The sequence below is a fragment of the Amblyraja radiata genome, chromosome 2 (genome assembly GCF_010909765.2).
Source record: "Amblyraja radiata isolate CabotCenter1 chromosome 2, sAmbRad1.1.pri, whole genome shotgun sequence".
In the NCBI taxonomy this organism is placed as follows: domain Eukaryota; kingdom Metazoa; phylum Chordata; class Chondrichthyes; order Rajiformes; family Rajidae; genus Amblyraja; species Amblyraja radiata.
In genome coordinates this window covers 23,582,138-23,602,712 of record NC_045957.1, presented here as the reverse complement: position 1 = coordinate 23,602,712, position 20,575 = coordinate 23,582,138, and the positions used below count along the sequence as shown (strand labels likewise).

Below are 20,575 nucleotides of genomic sequence, written 5' to 3'. Positions count from 1 at the left end.
CACACAGAGTCGCTTGCCCAGAGTCAGGAACTCGAGAACCTAACGAGGACCTAGGTTTAAGGTGAGGGTGGGAAAGATTTAATAGGAACCCGAGGGATAATTTTTTTTACACAAGGGTGGTGGGTGCATGGAACGAGCTGCCGGAGGAGGTAGTTGAGGCAGGTACTATTGCAACATTTAAGAAACATTTAGACAGGTACATGGGTAGGACAGGTTTAGAGGGATATGGACCAAATACATGCAGGTGGGACTAGTGTTGATGGGACCTGTTGGTCGGTGTGGGCAAGTTGGGCCGGAGGGCCTGTTTGCAGTGCATGACGCGATGACTCTATTAATGGTCAGCACGGTGGTAGAGCTGGCTGCCTTACAGAGCCGGAGACCTGCTTTCAATCCTGACCACGGGTGTTGTCTGCTCTGTACACACAGCGCCCGTGGTTGGGATCGAACCGGAGTTCATGGCGTTGTAAGGCAGCAACTCTACTGCTGTGTCACTGTGCCATTCCAGTTCTGGTCACCCCATTAAAGGAAGCATGTGGAGGCTTCTGAAGAAAATGCCAGTTGATGGGAATGCTGCTAGGATTAGCTATAAGGAGAGATTGATTCAACTTGGATGGTTTTCTCTGGAGAATTAGATGTTGAGGGGAGACCCGATCGACGTATATAAAATCATGAGAGGCATAGATAGGGTACCTTTTCCCCAGGGTGGAAATGTCAAAGACTAAAGCAAGGGTTCCCAACCTGGGGTAAATTTACCCCCTGAACCTTCCCAGGGGGTAAATTTGTTGATTCTGGATTTGTACATGTTTTTCTCATTGACTGTGTTTGGTTCTGGTATATCTGTTCATCATTAGTTGTTCATAAATAAGTGAAATAACATTATTATGTGCTATTAAAGTTGCCAGAGGTAAACGGGACAAAACAGGTTGGGAACCCCTGGACTAAAGGATATAACTTTATATTTAGAAGGAGGAACTTTAAAGGAGATACGTGGGGCAAATTGTTTACACCTAGGTAGGTGAGTGCCTGGAATGCACAGCGGGATTGATGGTGGAAGCAGATATGATAGCGGCGTTTAAGAGGTTTATAGATAGTCTTGCAGGGAGTGGAGGGATATGGATCACATGCAGGCACAGGAGATTAACTTGGGGTCATGTTCAGCACAGATATTTTGGGCTGAAGGGCCTGTTCCTGTGTTGTACTGTTCTTGGTTATGATAAACTAATTTTTCTTCAAATGTAGACAATGATGCCAAAAGTAAAGGGCCGATTGATGGCACAGCGGGTAGGGCCACTGCCTCACAGCGCCGGAGACCGGGTTCGATCCTGACCTCGGGTGCTGTTTGTGCGTGTGGAGCTTGCACGTTCTCCCTGTGACCGCGTGGGTTTCCTCCTATATCCCAAAGACGTGCAGGTTTGTAGGTTAATTGGCCTTGATGAATTGTTACTGGTTTGCCCGGGTAGGCCAGGTCGGTTAAAACTGTCCCCCTTTGATGTGGGTCTTGGGTCTGATGTTGGTTGAACCAAGCCGGGAGGTTAATGGATCGCTTTGTGCGGCAGCCCTGATTTGATGTGCAGGGAGGAACTGCAGATGCTGGTTTATACCGAAGGTGGACACAAAATGCTGGAGTAACTCAGGCAGCATCTTTGGAGAAAAAGAATAGGTGACGTTTTGGGGCGGAACTCTTCTTCAGACTCAAAGATAGAGGTGTGGTGATTGGGGGGGGGGGGGGGGGGGGGGGAGAATAAACTGGAGGCAAGAAAAGGCCAGAACAAATCAGGGCCAGCAACAGATGACCTCAGGAAGATGGAACCCATAATGGCCCATTGTTGGCCAGGGACGATGTGATAAGAGGGATGCAAGGTTGTGAACAGTGGAACTGGTGGGATGTGTAGAGCCAGGGGGGGGGGGGGGGGGGGGGGGGGGGGGAATGCAGGAGTTACTTGAAAATAGTGAAATCAACGTTCATACTGCTGGGTTGTATGCTTTTTTAAGTTTAGTTTAGTTTAGAAATGCAGCACAGAAACAGGCCCTTCGGCCCACTGAGTCCGTGCCGACCAGTAAAGGGCCTGTCCCACTTAGGCGACCTCTTAAGCGGGCTTAGGAGACTCTGCGCTCACCACATGATCACCACATGTTCGCCGGTGGTCTCAGATGAGTCTCCTTCATGGTCGCGAGGAGTTCCCGCATTCTGGGAACTAGTCGCGGCCTCAGTATGGTCGCAGCAAATCTTTCAACATGTTGAACAATTTTCTGTGACAAAAAATTGGTCGCCATGGAGAAAGTCGATACTTTTGAAGTTGTAGGTGCAGTTGTAGTGGGGTCGCCATGTAGTTGTACGTGGTCGAGATAGTCGTAGGTAGTTTTAGTTAATCTCCTTTGCTGACCGGGCATTTTCATTGGCTCATTGAGGATAAAAAATATAAGCATGAGTTTTCAGAACCAAGGAAAACCGACCGGTAACGTTAAATTCCCGCCAAACCACAGCTGTGTATCTCTAGCTTATTAAAAGTTGTCTGGCTTCTTAAAAGTGTCTCCACTCCTACTCGCCCCTTCTCCCCTCCCCCCACCCCTCCCCGCTCTTTTAAAGGACTTACCGTACACTGTGCTAGCCGTCTTTAACCTTCCTGTTCATTGCGGGTATCACCTTGGCTTTGCACCGTGTGAATTTCAGACAGCGCTCCCCCGCTTTCCCTGGCCCCCGTCTTTGCGATATGTGTGTGTGTGTGTGTGTGTGTGTGTGTGTGTGTGTGTGTGTGTGTGTGTGTGTGTGTGTGTGTGTGTGTGTGTGTGCGTGCGTGCGTGCGGGCGTGTGTGCATGTGTGTGTGTGTGTTCCGCTCTGACGGTCGATCCAGCTCGCGGTTTTTCAGGCGAGTGCCCCCGAGCTTGAAGGTCGCAGACAATTTGCTGAAAAGTTGTGTAAGTGGGACAGGCCCTGAACCCCTGTGACAGTAGCAGGAGGGACAATTTACAATTTTTACCAAAGCCAATTAACCTACAAACCTGTACGTATTTGGGGTGTGGGGGGCAACCTGAGCACCCGGGGAAAACCCACGTGGTCACGGGGGTGAACGTACATACTCCATACAGACAGCACCACTAGTCAGGATAAAACCAGGGTCTCTGCCGCTGCGCCACCGTGCCACCCAAGTGAAATGTGAGGTGCTGCTCCTCCAATTTGTGCGTGGCCTCATTCAGTGGAGGAGGCCCAGGACAGAAGGGCCAGTATGAGAATGGGAAGGGTTAAAATGTTTGGCAATCGGGAGATGGCGCAGACCAAGGCGGACTGAGCGTAGGTGTTCAGCAAAACGGTTGGCGTCTGCCCTGATTTGATGATCGACATGACCGTGACTGGCTTTACTTCGTAGATTTGTTTGTTTAATTAATATTAATGTTATTGATGTTCACCCACCCTTCCCAGCTACAGTGGCATAAAACGAGAGATTAGCGCAGATAATCCAACGGCTGGATCAAGATCTAGGTGATTGATGACTTTCCTGGAGGGAGAGGAGAAGCAGGGAGCATCAGGATTGAATCTCAGAGCTTTTGGCCAGGAATGGGGAGCTCTGGAGATGGATTGGAGGAGTGCAGAGGTCCTCGAGAATAGTGGAAGCTGGAGGAGGTTGCAATGGGGTTGAACAGAAGAGACGGGGGTTAGGTGATGGATGGGTCAAAACAAACGGATGTGGATTTAGATGTAGGCCCATCACTGATTGTCAACCTAGACCTGGAGGACACCTTCCCCTGTCGTTCCGCAGCAGACTTACAGCACTCTGAACCAAGTTACCTGGAAAGATCCCAATCCCAGTTCAAACACCAGCCGTTCCCGGGTATTAACATCTTCGGGGTAAAAGGCAAACACCGTGTAGTGAATCCCAAACAGCGGGATGAGAAGGAGGGTCGATCTGGCCAGTCTCCTGCGTAGATCGTTCAGAAGAAGAGGGGAGGATGAGGGAGAGAGAGAGAGAGCACTCATTAACACCAGCAGGATCAGGACCATTGTCTCAAACTCAACATTATTTCATTAACACAAACACGCACACACAACACAATACACCACAACCCGGAAGAAACTAATATTTCAAATCCTGTCATGTTTTTAGTTTAGTATCCTGGAACAATCAACTTCAGTTCAAGTTTGCATTGTTGCCATAACATTTATTTGGTCCAAAGAAAAGACACAAAATGGCAGAGTAATTCAGCAGGTCAGGCAGCTTCACTAAAGAACATGGATAAGTGATATTTCCTTCTTCAGCCAACACGTGGAACTGCACACGCTGGTTTACAAAAGAAAAGGTACAAAGTGCCGGATTAACCTGCAGGGTCAGGCAACATCTCTGGAGAACTTGGATAGGTGATGTTTCGGGTTGGGACCCTTCTTTAGCCAACACATGGAACCGCAGATACTGGTTGGCAAAGAAAGACACAAAGTGCTGGAGTAACTCAGCGGGTTCAGGCAGCTCTGGTGAACATGAATCTGGAAGAGAGGGGCTGGACAAAGCCTGGCAGGTAATTGGTAGACAAAGGCGAGGGGGTTTTTATGGACAAATGGTTTGAACAAAGGCCAGGGATTTAAGCGGGAGGTGTGAGGCAGAAGGATTAAAGCGTTGCAAATTGTGAAGCCAGAGGATGGAATATTGGTTTGGGGGAGAAATCGGTGTGAGCCCAGGTAGGGGCACAAGCGAGAGGGGGGAAAGAAAAGGGTGGGATGGGGGAGAAAAGTGGGGGAGAGGGTGGGTAGTTATTAGGGGTTACTTAAAATTGAAGAATTCAATTTTCATACCAATGGGTAGTAAGCCGTACCAAAATGTCACCTATTCATGTTCTCCAGAGATGCTGCCTGACCTGCTGAGTTATTCCAGCATTTTGTGTCCTTTTGTGTAAACCAGCATCCATACTTCCTTGTTTCTACATTCGGTCTGTCTCTGCTATAGTTTAGAGATACAGCGTGGAAACAGGCACTTCTGCCCACCAAGTGTGCCGACCAGTGATCATGCGGTATACTAGTACTATCCTCCACACTAGGGACAATTTACAATTTTACCAAAGCCAATTAACCAACAAACCTGTACGTCTTTGGAATGTGGGAGGAATTCGGAGCACCCGGAGAAATCCCACGCGGTCACGGGGAAAACGTGCAAACTCCATAAGGACAGCACCCGTAGTTAGGATCAAACCCGGGTGTCTGCCTCTGAAAGGCAGCAGCTCTACCGCCGCGCCACCGTGCCCCCCTATGTCGTGACGTGCGGGGCGTGGATGTGGGATGGCCAGAGTACCAGTCACTGCTCTGCCAACACTGTGCTGTAATGCACGAGTTACAGAGGTATCAAGCTAAGGGGACCACTGGGGTGTCTTGAAGGTTGGCATTATGCTTATAAAAGGAAGTTGCAGGGGGCTAACAACTAGTAAATGGTGATGTGGGTTGTGCTAACGTGGTGACAGGGAACCACAGACAACGCCTGAAAATGAAGACATGGAATGCAGCAGTGACAACACTCACGTTTTAGGAGCTGCATGGATGATGTTACACCATGCACCCATCATCACCCATCACCAGAAATATTGGATCAAATGTAGGTAAGAGCACAAAACAAGGCCATCGGGGAATACAAAAAGAAATTGGTCCTGAGGTTTATGCAACTCTCACCAGCATCTTCGCCCCAGGGAAAGCTAAGCATGTTTCATTTGACACTGTGTCAACAAAGTTGGACTTGTAGATAATCTTTTTACTCTGTAATCAAGACCTAGTTTTACTGTTAATCAAGTTTCTGGGTAATCTTGTCAGCTGAGAATGAAAAATCTGTACCAATGTGTCACTCAGCAGATCAGCTTTGTCTGGTCTCCTGGTGTGCACCAGTTATGATAAATCGCCCCTTACTTCCGACACCAACTCTGTGCTGCCTTTCCATTTTGCTCCTACAACACTGGGCCCTTGTGGGAGATACCTGATCCTCAAGCATTGGATGAATCCAGCCAGTCTCCTTGTTGGGTTTAAGGTGAGAGGAAGTTTTAAATAGGGACCTGAGGGGTGGGTTTTATTTCACACTGGGACTGGTGAACTCTGGAACTCACTGCCAGAGGATAAAGTGGAATCAATATAATTATTGCCGTTTAATAGGCTTTTAGTTAAGTACATTTAGATATCAGGGATTATGGGGAGAAGGCAGGAGAATGGGGTTGAGAGCAAAAGATAGATCAGCCATGATTGAATGGCGGAGTAGACCTGATAGGCCAAATGGCCTAATTCTGCTCCTATTCTTATGAACATATGCAGTGAATGGAATATTTGAAGACATTCAGTCTTTAGATTTTAGAGATACAGTGTGGAAACAAGCCCATCGGCCCAACGAGCCTATGCTGACCAGCGATCACCTGTACACTAGCAATATCCTACACACAAGAGACAATTTACAATTTCACCAAACCCAATTAACCTACAAACCCGTACAACTTTGGAGTGTGGGAAGAAACTGGAGCATCCGGAGAAAACCCACGTGGTTACAGGGAGAACTGACAGTACCCGAGGCCAGGATCAAAGCAGAGTCTCCGGTGCAGTAAGGCAGCAACTCTACCCCTGTGCCACAGTGCCGCCCTTTTTTTCTTCACCTGCCAGGCTTTGCCCTGTCCCCCACACTTCCTTTCAGCAGCTTTCACACCACCAGTCCGTCAGTGTGAAGAAGGGTCCTGACCCAAAACTTTACCTGTCCACAGATGTTGCCTGACCCGCTGAGTACCTCCAGCATTTGAGTTTTGTTTTGGGAGATATTGAGGCAGCAAGACCACATGGTCACTTCAGTAACTCTGGACCTTTAATGTGATCAATCAGCTTAAAGTGCTTCGTTGGAATGGAATTAGAGCAAATTCAACAATGAACCCATGTGGAGGTGCTTAGGAATCTGAGGGAGAATTCTACCACTCCCTTGGCTTGGACGATGGGGGGTTGGATGGAAGTGGAAGAGGTTCGGAAGCCAATACCTAGGCTCAGGGTCTGGGCACGACCCGTGATGCCATGTGGCCAGACTCACAAAGACAAGGCGGGCCGCGGTGTATAGGGGGAAACCGCCAAACCGGCCCCTGCTTGTTTCCCGAAGATGATAGACCGGAAGGGATCTAGCTGGTGACTATGGATGTGAGGAGCAAGGCCGGTCGGAGAGGGAACCGGGGCTGGCCTTCCCCACCCTCAAAGTCGGCTGTGGGAGGCTCCCCTGGGGCACAAAGGTGGGCGGGTGAGGAGAGGTATGTTAGTTAGCTGGTCGATCCACATATCCGAGGAAGGCGACGGCTGGAGGCCCTGCTGCAGCCTGGGGCTCGCCTGGATCGGGCACCGCTCCATAAGACCTAGAGCGCGGACTAGACTTGGGTAATGGTGCCAAAACCTGGCGCCTCTTGCATGCAGTCTCATTTCACTATTTCTGTACACGTTGCTAATCGGGGATTGTTCTTAGGTATGGCAATATTTTACTGGTCTCTATGTATGGCAAAGAATTTCACTGTGTGCTTGCACAGGTGATAATAAAGAAGCATTGACCATTGAAGAAGTGGTCGCTGGCAACAATGAGTTGAAAATGGAGACGGGTCGAGAGGCCAGAAGTGGAAAAGGATGGGGATGTGTGTGGTTTCAGAGAGAGGGAAGAGGCAGGAGGTACTTGATCAAAAGCAAACCTCCCATCAGTCTGAAGAAGTGTTTCGGCCCGAAGCATTGCCTATTTCCTTCGCTCCATAGATGCTGCTGCACCTGCTGAGTTTCTCCAGCATTTTTGTGTACCTTCGATTTTCCAGCATCTGCAGTTCCTTCTTAAACAATTTAAAACATGGTCCCCAAACCTTGATTTAAATTCTAGGTGACTAAGGATTTGTAGATTTCAATGATTTCAGAAGTGCTGAAGTGGAGATGGTTGAAAGCTTCAAGATCCCAGGCATAAATGTCACCAACAATTTGCCCTGGACCAACCACAACAAAGCTATGGCCAAAAAGGCCCACTAACACCACTACTACTCAGAAGACTAAGAAAGTCCAGCATGTCTCCAACGACCCTTGCCAACTTCTACAGATGCACTGTAGGAAGCATGCTCTGGTCAAGACCGTAGGACATTGCAGACAGTTGTGGATGTAGCCCAGTCCATCGCACAAACCAGTCACACTCCCCATCGACTCCATCTACCTGTCTCGGGGAAGCAGTCAACATAATCAAGGACCACTCACACCCTGGTCATTCCCTCTTTTCCCCTCCCCTGTCGGGCAGAAGACACAGATCTTGAAAGCACGCACCACAAGATTTGGGAACAGCTTCTTCCCCGCTGTTATCAGACTATTGATCCATTCTGTCATAAGCAAAGGGTGTAGTCCTGATTTTAGTTTAGTTTAGTTTAGAGATACAGCGTGTAAACAGGCACTTCAGCCCACCGAGTTCAGGCCGACCAGTGGTCCCCGTACACTAGCACTATCCTACACACTGGAGATAATTTACAATTTTTAATTGGAAGTCAATTAACTTACAAACCTGTACTTCAGTGGAGTGTGGGAGGAAACCGGGGCGCCCAGGGAAAGGGGTGACCAAGTTGACAGTGCTGGGAACCTTGCTTTGTCACTGGGGGCTTTGAGTCAACGCTGATCTTTTACCAGTCCCTCGAACTTCAAACTGAGCCATCAAAAGTCATCACTGAAAAGTCTAAAAGGTGGTGTGCCGTGAACAGTGTGGGGTGGGCAGGAGGATGGAAGGGAGGCAAGATTGTTGCAGGGATCGAAAGGCAGGCATTTGTGGCTGAACCAGAGAAGGAACACTGGTGTGTTGGAAGGAGCTGCAGATGCCGGTTTATACTGAAGATAGACACAAAATGCTGGAGTAACTCAACAGGTCAGGCAGCATCTCTTGAAAATGTGGATAGTTGACGCTTTGGTTTGGGATCATTCTTCAGATTCTGACACTGGTATTGGATTGGGTTACAAGGAACACATGTGCAGCAGAACCCACAGACGGACAAAGGGGTTGAAATGATGGAGACAAAGAGAAAAATACCAGAGTGTAGAATATATAGCGCTCCAGTAAGATAGAGATAGTTATATGGTGGCACGGCAGTTGCTGCCTTACAGCGCCAGAGACCCGAGTTCGAATCCGAACTGTCTGTATGGAGTTTGCACATTCTCCCTGGGACCGTGTGGGTTTTCTCCGGGTGCTCCGGTTTCCTCCCACAGTCCAAAAGCGCGTAGGTTAATTGGCAATGTAAAAATTATAAATAGTCCCTAGTGTTAATGTGCGGGGATTGCTGGTTGGCAGAGATTCGGTGGGACGAAGGGCCTGTTTCCGTGCTGTATCTCTAAACTAAACTAAACGTAACAGAGAAAGTGCAGGAGTCACAATCCATTCTTGGTATAAGAACAGATAAATGTTGTTTCCTCCACAGCTTCCTGTCAGCCTAGTATCTCATGTTGTCTGTAAATCTCTTGTTCATACCTCCAGTTTGCTGTCCTTCCAGTGTGATCCTTATATTAGTTTATGATTGTCACGTGCATCGAGATATATTGAAAAACATTTTTAGCATGCAATCCAGTCAAATCATACCTTCCATGAGTACAATCAAGCTATACACAGGTGCAACAGGTAGAGCAGAGAGAAAAATACCAGCTTGTAGGATATAGTGTTAGAGTGTTACAGTTACAGAAAAAGTGCAAGGGCTGCAATGAGGTTGATTGGAAGACCGGGACTACAGGGGCGGCACTATGGCTCAGCGGTAGAGTTGCTGCCTTACAGCGCCGGAGACACGGATTCGATCCTGACTACAGGTGCTGTCTGTACGGAGTTTGTACATTTTCCCTTTGGCCTGCATGAGTTTTCTCCGGGTGCTCCGGTTTCCTCCCACACTCCAAAGATGTGCAGGTTTGTCGGCTAATTGTCTTGGTAAAAATTGTAAATTATCCCTAATGTATGTAGGAGAGTGTGAGTGTGAGAAGGCCCCGTTTCTGTACTGTATCTCTAAACGAAACAAAACTAATCTAAATATCAGTCTTCAATACTTCAAATGGCTTTTAGCTAATTTGCAAAGAATCTTTGGTCATTGACTTTTGAGCACTTTAGGATGATTTACTGAATTAATAAGGTCCAATATAAATAGAAATTGTGGGATTGATTGTTAGATAGCTCCATCTTTTTGAGCATCAGTCTGCAGTCTCATCCTTACTGGCAACTCTCGAAATGTTCAGCTAGTCTGATTAATTGTATTTTTACTAAATAAGGCCATTTCTGGTTCGCAAAAAAAACATCAACTCTAGGATGGTGTTACTGAGCCCTGTGGGAAACTTACAAAACAGCAAGCAATTATCCAATATCACAATTTGGATCGAGCAGTTTTGGGCCCCATATATGAGGAGGGATGTGCTGGCGTTGCTGAGGGCCCAGAGGAGGTTTATGAGAATGATCCCAGGAATGATTGGGTTAACGTATGATGAGCGTTTAATGGCACTGGGCCTGTACTCGCTGAAGTTTAGAAGGATGAGGGGTGGACTTCATTGAAACCGAATAGTGAAATGCCTGGATAGAGTGGACGTGGAGAGGGTTTCCACTAGTGGGAGAGTCTAGGACCAGAGGGTACAGCCTCAGAATAAAAGGACGTACCTTCAAAAAGGAGATGAAGAGGAATTTATTTAGTCAAAGGGTGATGAATCTGTAGAATTGATTGCCACAATTGGATAATTTTAAGACAGAGATGGACAAATTTTTGATTAGTACAATTGTCAGGAGTTACGGGAAGAAGGCAAGAGAATGTGGTTGAGAGAGAAATATGATTGAACGATGGACTTTGAATGATGGGCAGAATGGCCTAATTTTGCTCCTATAACTTATAAACTCATGAACAAGACAAGAGATAAAACCCCTTATTTATTCTGGACTAAACACATAGAACAATAGAGTGAAGGTACAAGGCTCTTTGTCCCACAATGTCCGTCCTGAACTTGATGCTATGTTCAAATCTCCTCTGCCTACACATGATCCATTTTCCTCCATTCCCTGCATATCCATGTGCCTATCTACAAGCCCCTTAAACACCACTATTGTACCTGCCTCCACCACCACCCCTGGCAGTGCGATCCAGGTACCCACCACCCTCTGTGTAAATAAAACCTTCCCCGCACATCTCTCTGCTTATCCAGTCTATTTCTATAACTCAGGCCCCCATGTCTTGGCAATATCCTTGTGAACCTTCTCCGTACCCTCTCGCTTATTGATATCCTTAATGATACCCTTCGTGACTGCACTCAATACTCCAGGTGCGGTCTCACCAACGCCATGCACAGCTGTAACATGGTGTCCTAATACAGCTTTCAGGAAGCATTTGGACAGATATGGGGATGAGAAAGGTTTGGGGGCGATATGAGCTAAACTCTGGGAAATTGGATTGGCTCAGGAAGGTATGTTGGTCAGCATGGATGAGTTGAGCCGACGGGCCATGTTGTGGACATTTGGACAGATATATGGATAGGAAAGATTTGGATGGATAATGGTCAAATGGCCCAAAACACTCTGAAACATTCCGATCCATGTACCTGTTCAAGTACATGCCTTTCAGGTCAACTCGTCATGCTAACCAACATGCCGTCTTGAGTTAGTCCCATGTAGACTTTAGACTTTAGAGATACAGCATGGAAGCAGGCACTTCGGCCCACTGAGTCCACGTCGACCAGCGATCACCCCATACATTAGCTCTACAGAATAGGAACAGTATAAAATTTACAGAAGCCAATTCACCTACAAACATGTAAGTTTTTGGAGTGTGGGAGGAAACCGGAGCACCCGGAGAAAACCCATGCGGTCACAGGGAGAACTTGCAGACTCCGTACAGACAGCACCCATAGTCAGGATCGAACCGGGTCTCTGGCGCTGTAAGGCAGCAAATCTACCACTGCGCCACTGTGCCTCCCTACCTCTGCATTTGCCTCATACCCCTTTAAACTTTTCCTGACCTGCTGAGTTCCTCCAGCACTCTTTGTTTTGTTCAAGATTCCAACATCTGCAGTCTCTTGCTTCCCAATGATCTCCAATGATCGCACAATGTTTTTAATTTCATTCACGCTCCTAAAATAAATGAACCAATTTGTGCTGGTTTGCAGGTGAGACCTAAACAGTATTCACCCGAGAGAACACACTGGTGGGCTGCATCGCAGCTTGGTTTGGGAACAGCTCTGCACAAGACCACAAGAAAACGCAGAGTTGGGGATGTAGACCAGTCCATCACACAGTCCAGACTGCCCACCATTGACTCCATCCACACTTCACCCTGCCTCAGAAAAGCAGCTAATATAATCAAAAGGTCGTCCCACCCCGGGTTGGCGGCGCGACCGACGTCGCAGCGGCCTCTGCAGTCCGTCTGTCTTTTTTTATTTTATTGTCCTGTTGAGTGTATAGTTTGTGGTGGGTTTTTGACTGTGTATGTGTGGGGGGCGGGGGGGTGGGTGGGGGAAATTTTTAGATCTCTTCCCTGTACGGGGACCCGACCTTTCCCTGTCGGGTCTCCGTTGCCGTTGGGGCCTAGCACCGTGGAGCGGCCTCCAACCGGAACGACAGCTCAAGTCACGGAGCCTGCGGAGCTGCGGACCTACCATCGTGGAGCTGACCGGCTTCGGAGCGTGGAGAGCTGCGGTGGCGCGCTGCTGTGACCTGACTCCGGTGGATGGTGACACCGGGAGCTCGCGGGTCCCCGGTGGGAGACCGCTTTGCGGGGCTCCGGCAACGGCGACATCTCCCGCTTGAATTGCGGGGTTGATAGTGACCTGGAGCGGGGCCTTACATCGCCCGGCGCGGCTTTAAATGGCCGCGGACTTGCTAGCGCCCGCCGGGGGCTTTGACTTTGACTTCGGGAGAGGAATGGAGAGCAGGGGAGAGACAAGACTTTGCCTTCCATCACAGTGAGGAGGAGATTCACTGTGATGGATGTTTGTGTAAATTGTGTTGGTGTGTGTCTTGGTTCTTTTCTTGTATGGCTGCAGAAACCAAATTTCGTTTGAACTTCATGTGAGGTTCAAATGACAAATAAACGGTATTGTATTGTATTGTATTGTATTGTATTGTATTGTCATTCCTTTTTCTCCCTGCTGCCATCTGCAGTAGGTACAGAAATTTGAAAGTGCACGCCACCAGACTATGGGGCTTCTTCCCCTCTGTTATCAGGCTTCCGTATGGTCCTTCCATAAGCTAGGGTACTGTCAGAGTCATCTCCATCCCATTGCGGACATTGTCTATGGAACTGATGCGCTACAATGCTGAGAACTATATTCTGCACTCTGTATCTCCCCCTTTGCCTACTGCACGTGAGTTTGACTTGGTTGTACTCATGTACTTTGAGTTTGACTTGCATATATTATCTGATTTAATTGGATAAATGCACAATATAACTTTTCACGGTACCTTGGTGCATGTGACAATAATAAACCAAAACAAGTATTTAAACCAGCAGAGCACCCAGCTACATCAAGTTCCCAATGGGCAGGTTACATAGTAGTTACTGTACTTTCACAGATAGACACAAAATGCTGGAGTAACTCAGGAAGCATCTCTGTTGAGAAGGAATGGGTGACGTTTTGGGTCAAGTCCCTTCTTCAGGACCCGAAACATCACCCATTTTCTTCTCAACAGAGATGCTGCCTGTCCCGCTGAGTTACTCCAGCATTTTGTGTCTATCTTTGGTTTAAACCAGCATCTGCAGTTCCTTCCTTCACATTTTGTCTGTAGTTCCTTCCACGTCCCTTTGAGTTCATTCCAAACTGCCCCATAGCTTTGGGAGAATGGGACCATGCTCCTTATGATAAAACACACATAGATCATCGAATGCTAGAGCATGGCTTGATTGTATTGATGTACAGTATTGTCTGATCTGATTGGATTGCATGCAAACAAATGTTCACACTGTAACCTTTCCTATCCACGTACCTGTCCAATGTGTATAAATGTTGTTTATAATTTAAACATATAACTAGAAATAGGCCCTTCTGCCCACTGAGCCCACGCTGACCATTGATCACCCATTCACACTAGTTCTGTTATCCCACTCACATCCACTCCTTACATACAAGGGGAAATTTAACAGACAACAATCAAGTTAAAACCCGCACATCTTCAGAATGTGAGAGGAAACTGAAGCCCCCGGAAGAAGCCCACGTGGTCACAGGGAGGACGTGCAAACTCCACACAAACAGCATCCGAGCTCAGGATCGAACAGGTGTCTCTGGCACTGTGAGGCAGAAGCTCTATCAGCTACGCCACTGTGCAGCCCTTGCCTGTTACTGCATCTGCCTCAATTACCTCCTCTGGCAGCTCATCCATACACCCACCACCCTTTGTGTGAAAAGGTTGCCCCTTGGGTTCCTATTAAATCTTTCCCCTCTCACCTGAAACCGGTGTCCTCTGCTTATTAATTTCCCCAGCCTGGGTAAACGACTCTGTGCATTCCCCCTATCTATTCCCCTCATGTTTTTATACACTTCTAATCTGCCCTGTATGTCAGGCAAGCATTGACAAAAGGCCGCTAACATTATCAAACCTCGAGCCCCGCTCCAGACTTCTTGCTCTCCTCCCAAACACATCCAGTTGGTGAATCTGCATAATTCATTGCCACAGACGGCAGTGGATGCCAAGTCATTGGGTATTTTTAAAGCGGAGATTGATAGGAGTTCTTGATTAGTAAAGGCGTCAAAAATTACAGGGTGAAGGCAGGGGAATTGGGTTGAGAGGGAAAAATAGATTTGTTTTGATTAAATGGTGGCACAGACTTGATGGGCCGAGTGGCCTAATTCTGCTCCTTTGTCTTATGGTTTGCTTTCAGGGGCCTGAGGGAGGTGTGTTCAACTACTGTACAGACAAGAGGCGAAGAGTTAAACTCCTGTAGAATTATTCATGACACCGTCCATCTGCTATGTTAGGATGAGCTTCTCGATTGTATCTCGATTCTGCTCCCCTGCAAATGATGCAGACCTGACTTGTGACATGCTACACAGTGTGCCCCACCGTACCAGAGACCCGGGTTCCATCCTGGCTTCGGGTGCTGTCTGTACGGAGTTTTCACTGGGTGCTCCGGTTTCCTCCCACACTCCAAAGACGTGTACGTTTGTAGGTTAATTGGCTTCTGTAAATTGTCCTTAGTGTGTGGCCTAGAACTAGTTGACAGGTGACCACTCAGTGGGGGGAAGGGCCTGTTTCCATGCTGTATCTCTAAACTCTAAAGACCATTCAGTAGTCTATTAACAGCAGGGAAGAAGAGTCTGGTGCTCCATGCTTTCCAGCTTTTGTATCTTCTGCCCGACCAGAGAGGAGAGAAGAGGGAATAACCGGGGTGTGAGTGGTCCTTGATGATATTGGCTGCTTTCCCCTCACATCCCCTCCTTCACAAGGTCTCCACAGAGCGCTGAGCCCTCGGCATAAGCCTGATCTTTCTGAACATTTGACAGCCGCTCAGTGCCGCTAAGCACGCGCATGCCAACCAATGTGCATAAATCTGCCGCTTGGACCATGATGCAAACCTCTTTGCTTTTCACAAAGACATCATTCATCTAAACTAGATTGCATGCCATAAGACTGGAAGACTCAGAAGCAGAATTAGGCCATTCGGCCCATCGAGTCTACTCCGCTATTCGATCATTGCTGATGATATCAACTATATCAACTATGATATAGTTGGGATTACGGAGACATGGCTCCAGGGTGACCAAGGCTGGGAGCTGAACATCCAGGGATATTCAATATTCAGGAGGGATAGAGAGAAAGGAAAAGGAGGTGGGGTAGCGTTGCTGATTAGAGAGGAGATTAACGCAATGGAAAGGAAGGACATTAGTTTGCAGGATGTGGAATCGGTATGGGTAGAGCTGCGAAACACTAAGGGGCAGAAAACGCTGGTGGGTGTTGTGTACAGGCCACCTAACAGTAGTAGTGAAGTTGGAGATGGTATCAAACAGGAAATTAGAAATGCGTGCGACAAAGGCAAAACCGTTATAATGGGTGACTTCAATCTACATATAGATTGGGTGAATCAAATTGGCAGGGGTGCTGAGGAAGAGGATTTTTTGGAATGTATGCGGGATAGTTATCTAAATCAACATGTAGAGGAACCAACGAGAGAGCAGGCTATTTTAGACTGGGTATTGAGTAATGAGGAAGGGTTAGTTAGCAGTCTTGTTGTACGTGCCCCCTTGGGCAAGAGTGACCATAATATGGTTGAGTTCTTCATTAGGATGGAGAGTGACATTGTTAATTCAGAAACAATGGTTCTGAACTTAAAGAAAGGTAACTTTGAGGGTATGAGACGTGAATTGGCCAAGATTGACTGGCAATTAATTCTAAAAGGGTTGACGGTGGATATGCAATGGAAGACATTTAAAGACTGCATGGATGAACTACAAAAATTGTTCATCCCAGTTTGGCAAAAGAATAAATCAGGGAAGGTAGTGCATCCGTGGATAACAAGGGAAATCAGGGATAGTATCAAAGCGAAGGATGATGCGTACAAATTAGCCAGAAAAAGCAGCATACCGGAGGACTGGGAGAAATTCAGAGACCAGCAGAGGAGGACAAAGGGCTTAATTAGGAAAGGAAAAATAGATTATGAAAGAAAACTGGCAGGGAACATAAAAACTGACTGCAAAAGTTTTTATAGATATGTGAAAAGAAAGAGATTAGTTAAAACAAATGTAGGTCCCTTGCAGTCAGAAACAGGTGAGTTGATCATGGGGAACAAGGATATGGCGGACCAATTGAATAACTACTTTGGTTCCGTCTTCACTAAGGAAGACATAAATAATCTGCCGGAAATAGCAGGGGATCGCGGGTCAAAGGAGTTGGAGGAATTGAGTGAAATCCAGGTTAGCCGGGAAGTGGTGTTGGGTAAATTAAATGGATTAAAGGCCGATAAATCCCCAGGGCCAGATAGGCTGCATCCCAGAGTACTTAAGGAAGTAGCTCCAGAAATAGTGGATGCATTAGTAATAATCTTTCAAAACTCTTTAGATTCTGGAGTAGTTCCTGAGGATTGGCGGGTAGCAAACGTAACCCCACTTTTTAAGAAGGGAGGGAGAGAGAAAACGGGGAATTACAGACCAGTTAGTCTAACATCGGTAGTGGGGAAACTGCTGGAGTCAGTTATTAAAGATGGGATAGCAGCACATTTGGAAAGTGGTGAAATCATTGGACAAAGTCAGCATGGATTTACAAAAGGTAAATCATGTCTGACGAATCTTATAGAATTTTTCGAGGATGTAACTAGTAGCGTGGATAGGGGAGAACCAGTGGATGTGGTGTATCTGGACTTCCAGAAGGCTTTCGACAAGGTCCCACATAAGAGATTAGTTTACAAACTTAAAGCACACGGCATTGGGGGTTCAGTATTGATGTGGATAGAGAACTGGCTGGCAAACAGGAAGCAAAGAGTAGGAGTAAACGGGTCCTTTTCACAATGGCAGGCAGTGACTAGTGGGGTACCGCAAGGCTCAGTGCTGGGACCTCAGCTATTTACAATATATATTAATGATCTGGATGAGGGAATTGAAGGCAATATCTCCAAGTTTGCGGATGACACTAAGCTGGGGGGCAGTGTTAGCTGTGAGGAGGATGCTAGGAGACTGCAAGGTGACTTGGATAGGCTGGGTGAGTGGGCAAATGTTTGGCAGATGCAGTATAATGTGGATAAATGTGAGGTTCTCCATTTTGGTGGCAAAAACAGGAAAGCAGACTATTATCTAAATGGTGGCCGACTAGGAAAAGGGGAGATGCAGCGAGACCTGGGTGTCATGGTACACCAGTCATTGAAAGTGGGCATGCAGGTGCAGCAGGCAGTGAAGAAAGCGAATGGTATGTTAGCTTTCATAACAAAAGGATTTGAGTATAGGAGCAGGGAGGTTCTACTGCAGTTGTACAGGGTCTTGGTGAGACCACACCTGGAGTATTGCGTACAGTTTTGGTCTCCAAATCTGAGGAAGGACATTATTGCCATAGAGGGAGTGCAGAGAAGGTTCACCAGACTGATTCCTGGGATGTCAGGACTGTCATGAAGAAAGACTGGATAGACTTGGTTTATACTCTCTAGAATTTAGGAGATTGAGAGGGGATCTTATAGAAACTTACAAAATTCTTAAGGGGTTGGACAGGCTAGATGCAGGAAGATTGCTCCCGATGTTGGGGAAGTCCAGGACAAGGGGTCACAGCTTAAGGATAAGGGGGAAATCCTTTAAAACCGAGATGAGAAGAACTTTTTTCACACAGAGAGTGGTGAATCTCTGGAACTCCCTGCCACAGAGGGTAGTCGAGGCCAGTTCATTGGCTATATTTAAGAGGGAGTTAGATGTGGCCCTTGTGGCTAAGGGGATCAGAGGGTATGGAGAAAAGGCAGGTACGGGATACTGAGTTGGATGATCAGCCATGATCATATTGAATGGCGGTGCAGGCTCGAAGGGCCGAATGGCCTACTCCTGCACCTAATTTCTATGTTTCTATGTTTCTATGATCTCTTTCCCTCTCAGCCCCATACTCCTGCCTTTTCCCCATAATCTTTGATGCACTTACTAATCAAGAACCTGTCAATTTCCACTTTAAAAATACCCAATGACATGAACTATACTGCCGTCTGTGGCAATGAATTCCCCAGATCCACCACCCTCGGGCTGAAGAAATTCCTCCAGATCTGCATTCCCAGCTTTCTCCCTCCTACCACAATCAGTCTGAAGTAGGGTCCAAACCTGAAACGTCATCTATGCACATTCTCCAGAGATGCTGCATGACCCTACTGAGTTACTCCAGCACTTTGTGTCTTTTTTTAAAACCAGCCACTGCTGTTTCCTGTGTCACTGTCCTATGGGGTTACTCCAGCACTTTGTATCTTTTTTTCATAAACCAGCATCTGCAGCTCCTTGTGTCTACACTAAGCCCATATCATTGTCGTATCTACGAGCTTTCAAGGAGCGGATTAAATTGATGCTGTATTGTTGACGAGTTAACACTGGCCTTGAGTGTAATCTGAACAAAAGCTCCCACATTGATCAAAATAAGTGACAAACAACACTGAGAGCACATTGAAACATTGCCTGTGAGTTGTAAACAAGGCAAGATCACTTTGAAAAGGACAATATGATTGGAATCATGTATAGTCTTTTTAGTTTCTTTTATTGTTACGAGTAATGATGTGCAGTGAAAAACGTTTTGTTGTGTGCTATCCAGTCAGTGCAAAGACTGTACATGATTACAATCAAGCCGTCCACAGTGTACAGACACAGGATAAAGGAAATAACATTTAGTGCAAGATGAAGTCCAGTAAAGTGTGATTAAAGATAGTCTGAGGGTTTCTAATGAGGTAGATGGGAGGCCAGTTGGTGGTAGGATGGTTCAGTTGCCTGTTAACAGTTGGGAAGAAACTGTCCTTAAATCTGGAGGTGTATGTTTTCATACTTCTGTACCTCTAGCCTGATGGGAGAGGGGGGGGGGGAAGAGGGAGTGACTGGGGTGAGACTAGTCCTTGATTATGCTGGTGGCCTTGCCGAGGCAGCGTGAAGTGTGTATGGAGTCAGTGTGAGGGAGATGGCCTGGGCTATGTCCACAACTCTCTGCATTTCCATTGACTGGATAGCCCGCAAACAAAAGCCTTTCACTGTACCATCGGTACACGTGACAGTAATAAACAAAACTAAACTAACTTAATACTTTCCAGGGATTGTTGCTCCAACTTAGATCAATCTCTGACATTGCAAGACAGAAGGTTGACTATTAATTTCTTCCAGAAACACCAAGAAGAACCAAGAAGAAATAAATATTTAAGGCATGCATTTTTTTCACAACAAACATTTAGTCTGGAGTTGGTGGTGGGAGAAGAGGGGGGGGGGGGGGGGGGGATGAGGGAGGGAAGGGGGGAGGGGGGGTAGGGGAAAGGAGGGGTTGGGGGGGGGGGGGGGAGGGGTTAGAGAGGGGAGCTCCAGGTTTCACTTACAAGGTAATGCAGGACAGTTCTGACATCTTGCAAACATGGTTATCTCTCTGAGGTTTACAGTAGCATTTCTGGACACAGCTGGCAAATATGACAAAGGTTTCATTCAGTTGATTTACAGAAGATTGAGACGGGGAGAGGGAGGGAGGGGAGAAAAGATGATGATGGCAGTGGGGAAGAGGAAATAAATAAAAGATGAAAGTGAGTGGAAGAAAGAGAAAAATAAATAAAGCTGTTTGGGGCGCTTCCAAAGCATAAACCAAGTTGTTTTATTTGTTTGAGGCACTCCACATTTAACCCTGCGTTTGGTGATGGAGGGGTTGGTGGAAGGGGGGGGGGGGGGGGTTGTGGGTGGGGGAGTTTGGGGGGTTTGGGGATGGGGTAATGGACTATTTTAACACTGCAACATGAACACGTTTGAAACATCTCCCCACCCCTTGCGTCTCGAAGACCATCAAACGGCATGAGTCCCATTGCCAACCCACCCAGTCTCAGTCAACTTATAGAACCAAGGTCGTCATAGAGTCATGCAGTACGGAAAAATGCCCTTCGGCCCAACTTTCCCATGTGGACCTAGATGCCCCATCTAACACATGTACCTGCCCAAAAGTCTTCTATATGTTGTTGAAG

General features: G+C 47.1%; 1 protein-coding gene across 4 annotated transcripts in view; it reads right to left on the bottom strand.

The window, feature by feature from the left end:
• The window catches only part of LOC116987285 (pituitary adenylate cyclase-activating polypeptide type I receptor-like), a 74,871-nt gene that overhangs the window by 2,744 nt on the left and 51,552 nt on the right, over positions 1–20,575 (bottom strand). For 2 of the 4 annotated variants that reach the window (XM_033043185.1, XM_033043205.1), the window contains exons 11-12: positions 19,949–20,026; positions 3,786–3,915 (exon numbers count right to left, since the gene is read on the bottom strand). In XM_033043185.1, coding sequence (XP_032899076.1) covers positions 3,786–3,915; positions 19,949–20,026 — 208 coding nt within the window. The remainder of the gene's footprint in view (positions 1–3,785; positions 3,916–19,948; positions 20,027–20,575) is intronic. The other 2 variants (XM_033043193.1, XM_033043215.1) reach the window with 1 other exon arrangement.